Source organism: Silene latifolia, unplaced genomic scaffold (assembly GCF_048544455.1).
Source record: "Silene latifolia isolate original U9 population unplaced genomic scaffold, ASM4854445v1 scaffold_73, whole genome shotgun sequence".
NCBI lineage: Eukaryota > Viridiplantae > Streptophyta > Magnoliopsida > Caryophyllales > Caryophyllaceae > Silene > Silene latifolia.
The window spans coordinates 530,417-535,914 of record NW_027413640.1 but is presented as its reverse complement, the minus strand read 5'-3'; the positions used below and the strand labels follow the sequence as shown (position 1 = coordinate 535,914).

The following is a 5,498-nucleotide window of genomic DNA, read 5'->3' as shown; positions in this document are numbered from 1 at the left end:
GTTATTGCCTTTTGTTTTAAAAGTATACTCCAAAATATATTTTGATCTTGTTATTGCCTTTTCTTTTCAGTTATATCATGTTTCATCTATTTTGGGTCAGTCATACAAATCTTTGGAGTTCATGCCCACGAACGAATTTGTCAATCTCGAAGTCCCTCAACAAACAACATGGTATGTAAGCATGTATCTTTTTCCTTTTGTTAACAGATCAATAGTTATTATTTTGAGCTTGTTGATTTTAATCCATTTGCTGTTTTTTTTTTGTCTAGTTTTGATTGTGGAGTTTTTCTGTTGAAGTGGTTGAGTGCCTTGGACGATGATAGCTTATGGACCAAAAGTAAATATTTTGAGGTAAGTTCATTAGTATACGAAAATAAAGCCTTATCTTGTGAATCTTAGACCTCTGAGATTCACTGAACAAGCTCTGAGATTCACTGAACAAGGTTTGAGATTCACAAAACAAAGTCTGATATTCACCAAATAAAGATAGGTTGTCTATATACTTCATTAATATATGTCACTCTTTGCAGAAATTGCCACAATATCGAAAATTGATCATGTTGGAACTACTTAGATGGGATGAAAATACTAAAAAGGTACACTTCATTGTCTTAAAAATGATGTGAAGTTCATTTCTTCATAACTTTGGCGAATATTTCGTAAATAAGTCGATTGTACTTCTTTTTGGTTGTATAGGTGTTTAATTAAAGAAGACAATTGTCTGTGTTGATGGGATTATGTGAAGTCATAATATGCAAAAGTAGGTTGAGGCTCCTGTAAAGATTGTTTCCAAGATTGTTGCCTTCATCAACTCTTGTAAAGATATTTGATAGTTGTAAAGTCATAATAATTTTTCTGGGTTACTTATGTGGCTAATTTAACATTGAGTTGAGCAATTTGAGCTTGGCTTGGACTACTATTATACGATTTTCCACATTTAAGTTCATGTTTCACGAAATCACCTTCCACCTTCCGTAGGATTCACAAACTTTGCAAGTAAACAATTGGACAAATTAAAGTCTAGCATTCACAACATTGAAAACAAATAAACGTCGTAAGTAAATCAACAAGCTCTGAGATTCACTGAACAAGGTTTGAGATTCAGAAAACAAGGTCTGATATTCACCAAATAAAGAGCAAAATAGATGATTTTAAACCACGACCAAGTTTCACAAAACAAGCCCTAAGATTCACTGAACAGGGTCTGAGATTCACAAGATAAGGTCTGAGATTCACAAAATTAAGAGCAAAATAGATGATTTTAAACCACGACTAAGTTTCACAAAACAAGCCCTAAGATTCACTGAACAAGGTCTGAGATTCACAAGATAAGGTCTGAGATTCACAAAATAAGGTCTGAAATGATAAAAACGCTTGATGCTAGATTCAGGACCAAGTTTCACAATTTTACGTTCCAGTTTCACAAGATAAGTTCCAGGATTCACAACATTGACCAAAATAAAACGAACTTAAAACTTGTCTTCTTCAATCGTCATCTCTATTCTCCTTGCTTAAGAATACTCCTTTACATCAATATTCATCCTCGATTTCTTCCCCTTCTTCCTCTTCTTCCGATGTGTCTCCCTATGTGAAGAATCAAACCTTGACTAGATACGTTTTTTTTAAAAAAAAAAATTAGTAGACAAGAGTAGTTTCGTTTTCAAGTAATAATAAAATGGAAAGAGAAGAGTAGAATTATACATACTTGATTCTCAGGAGGATGCTCTGCAAACTCATTTGGACAATTTCTTTTATCGTGGTGTGACATGCGTTTACACTTGGCACACAACCTTTTCGGTTTTTTTTCTATCATATTTGCCTTATTTTTGCTGCTCACCAACCTTTTACCACTACCTTTGTTTTTAGAGACTTTAGGTGGTAAGATCTTGACTTCTTTTGGAGCCTTGCAGTTCAGAAGGACCTCCAATTCTTGTTCTTTGGTCAAAGGCTTTGGGTTTGGCTCCAACTTCTCTCGGAATTCTTTAATTAGCTTGGCAAACTCTCTCATATCTGACTCTTCTTCTTTTTTTTTTTAGCATACCAACAATTGCATAAATTTCAGACCACACCCGAGACATTCCAAATTTACTATTACCAGTAAGATCGTAGTTTTCCAGTAGATTCCCATTCAAATCATAAACCGGGTTTCTGAGTGCATTCTTACTCCAGCCACGCAAAATGTATTTCTCAGGTATTTCCTTAAACTTTCCCGAGCAAATCCAAATGATGTGGTTGCATAAAATAGGGGTGTAAACGAGCCGAGCCGAGCTCGAACTCACCTATGATCGAGCTCGGCTCATATTGTAAAAGTCGAGTCCGAGCCCGAACCCGAGCTATTGAAATCAAGGCTCGGGATCGGCTCATATGATATTTTACGAGCCCGAACTCGAGCTCGAGCTTTGTTCAAGTACCATTTTTCCGAGCATTATTTTAAATCTAACGTAATTTTTCAATTAAATATTTCATTTTAAGCTATAATTTTTTTCCCTTTATTAGTTTGAAATAAGATTTCTTGTGTTATTTTCTTTTCCAAACTAATATTATGATTAATTTATCATAAAACAATATATTTTAAGTAAACATTATTGATAAAAATTAAGTAATTTAAAAAATAACGAGCTCAAACGAGCTTCCGAGCCGAGCCTTAGTGTGCTCGGGCTCGGCTCAGTTTCGGCTCAGCTTGGCTCGAGCCCGAGCTCGAGCTCAGTTTGACCGATGTCGAGCCGATTCCGAGGGCTTGTCGAGCGGGCTCAGCTTATTTACAGCCCTAGCATAAAATACCTTTCCTTTCAAACAATTTACATGTACAACGGACATCCATTGTTCTCCTATTGTACTCAACTGCATATCTCTTTCGCTTGTTTGCGTCCTCAACAATTGAAACTTCAAAGTTAGTTGCTGGATTTGGTGGGGTGTATCCACAAACACTACATGCATTTACCGAAAACTTAACCTCCTGCTGGAAGTCGAAGAACACTTGATGTGTATAGACCTTGACTGCATGTGCCTCCCAGTTTTACCCGAATAGGGTTTCAGGCATTGAGTTTTCACTCTGTGCTTCAATAAGCTGTAGGTTGTGTCTTTGTTGGTCCATGGCACTCTCAAATCTCATCCAAAATTCTACAAGATTCCCATATTTATTTTTAAATCTCTTGAAGAAACTATTCGAACTCTTTGATCTTTGTGTGGTTTTGAAAATGTTGCCCATAGGCACATTCCTAAAATAAGCGGGTATCCACTTCTCTCATTCCGCAAACTTGCCAGTCAACCATTTATTTCCTTCTAACGAGAAGTCGCTAATGACCTTAGCCCAATTCTCTTCAAATTCCTCAGGCTTCAAGTCCTCGCTCCAGACAACATTGCTCAAATGACTTAAGAAATCAGTCTCTTTGCAAATTGTGCTCCCAACCTTGTCTGTTACTTTCTTCATAATGTGCCACATGCAAAAGCGATGTCTTGCTTTTTTGAACACGGTTGCAAGTCACAAAATCCACATTATCTATTGTCAGAGTATTATCTTCTATGGTTACAAATCAAGCTTCAAGATTCACTAAACAAGGTCTCAAATTCACAAGATAAGAGAAATAACAAAATAGGTGATTTCAACAACTTATGACCAAGTTTATGAATATTTGCTTTGTGTTTCACAAATTAAGCTCTAAGTTTCACAAAAAAAGCTCTGAGATCCACAAAATAAGGTCTGAAATGATAAAAATACTTAATGCTGGATTCAGGTCCAAGTTTCACAATTTTATGTTCCAGTTTCACAAGATAAGTTCCAGGATTCACAACATTGAGGTCCAGGTTTCACAATACTACGTACTAGTTTCACAGTATAACCTCTAGCATTCAAAAACTAAACCAAATTGAAGATGCCGCTTATAGACAGAGCAGCAAATAAACAACAAGATTAACGAATAATGTTCCTAGATTCACCAAATAAATAACCAATTTCACAAAAGTAAGATATTCCAAACACACCTTGAACTGCATTTATTATTCCGGCATCTTGGTCACTGATGATGTAATTGGGTTCTTTGCCAGCGATTACTTTCAGAAACTGCTGAAATGCCCAAATAAATGAGTCATCGTCTTCATTGTCTAAAAGAGCGTATCCGAATGTTATTGACTTTTTGTGATTGTCAATCCCAGTGAAAGGCGCGAATTTCATGTTATATTTGTTCGTTCCGTAGGTTGGATCAAATGACATAGCATCACCAAACAATGCGTAACAGCTGATGGAATCCACATTTGTCCAAAAAATTCTTGTCAAAGCATTATTGGCATCTGTTTCGTATGCAAATACAAACCCTTTTGTTTCTCTGAGGGTTTCTAAACGAGAGATGAACATATGTCCATCCTTACCATTAAGTAAACACTTTACATTTCTTTGGAAATTCTTGAACTGCATAAGGGAAGCACCCACATTTTCGAAACCCACTTGTTCCTTGCATAAGTTGTATATTAAACTAGTCCTGACATTCAATCTCGAATTTTGAATGATCAATTGTTTATGATATTCATTCAGATGATTTATATTGTCTGCAAGTTTCTCAAATTCCCTATTTTTGACCGGCGTCGCTGGGTGATTGTGACCCTCACGGAATTGTTCAATCTTGTACAGTTTTTCATGGAACATGAATTTTATCATTGCTTCACAACCCCACCTTTTAATTTTAGTTATTCTTGTACCACTTTGCTTATTGGAACTCTCAGCCTCCTCATCACCTGCAACTCCACCCTTTTTCATACTGGTTTTAGCAGCTTTTGTTTTTCTATTTCAACTTATAGCACCAGCTTTTGTTTTGTCACCAGTTTCAACGGTTGTTGTTTTTGCATCAGCTTGGGGAGGACGTCTTTTCCTCTTATTAAAACCTTCACGATGGAGAACCATGCATTTTGTTCGAATAATACCATCTTTAAACCTCGTAGTTGAAGACTTCCTTGCTTTAAAACCACAAGCAATAGCATAAATTTTATAGAACAACATCGCTGACTCTAAGTCCACAAATATTTTGCCAACCACGGGTGTAAACTTCTCTTCAATCCTACTTATCCATTGCTCAGTGCCATGCGGTGTGTAAGTTACCAGAGTAGTAGGTGTGGAAATAGTTGGCATTGTAGGGGTTGTTAAGACAGTAGTAGAACCCTCACCACCCTGACCAGAACCAACATTAGAGCAAGGAACCTCACCGCAACCGACACGAGGCGTCACAATACCCTCTGAGTTGTTGTTGTTGTTGACATTTGAATCAACACCTAAGAAGATAAAAGGTTCACAAAGTCACATCTCACATTCACAAAACAAGGCTTAAGATTCACTAAGGTCTATGATTCACAAATGAAGGAAGTATAACAAAATGAAGGAAGAGAGCAGAATTGATGATTCAGAAATAAAGTCTCAGAATATTATCTTCGAGTTACACAAATTAAGCCTTAAGATTCACAAAACAAGGTCTGAGAATCACAAATAAAGAAAAAGAACAAAATAGGTCATT

The 5,498-nt window shown here is 36.4% G+C and overlaps 1 protein-coding gene across 1 annotated transcript; it reads right to left on the bottom strand.

Moving 5' to 3' along the window:
• Positions 1-3,910: 3,910 nt before the first annotated feature.
• On the bottom strand, positions 3,911-4,750 carry LOC141640167 (protein FAR1-RELATED SEQUENCE 5-like). Its single transcript, XM_074449054.1, has one exon. It carries the CDS (start codon positions 4,748-4,750, stop codon positions 3,911-3,913), a length of 840 nt encoding a protein of 279 aa, XP_074305155.1.
• Between the last annotated feature and the right edge of the window lie 748 nt (positions 4,751-5,498).

Coding starts and splice junctions, on each gene's coding strand:
- LOC141640167 (XM_074449054.1), bottom strand. CDS start 4,750: ATGAAAAAGGGTGGAGTTGCAGGTGATGAGGAGGCTGAGAGTTCCAAT.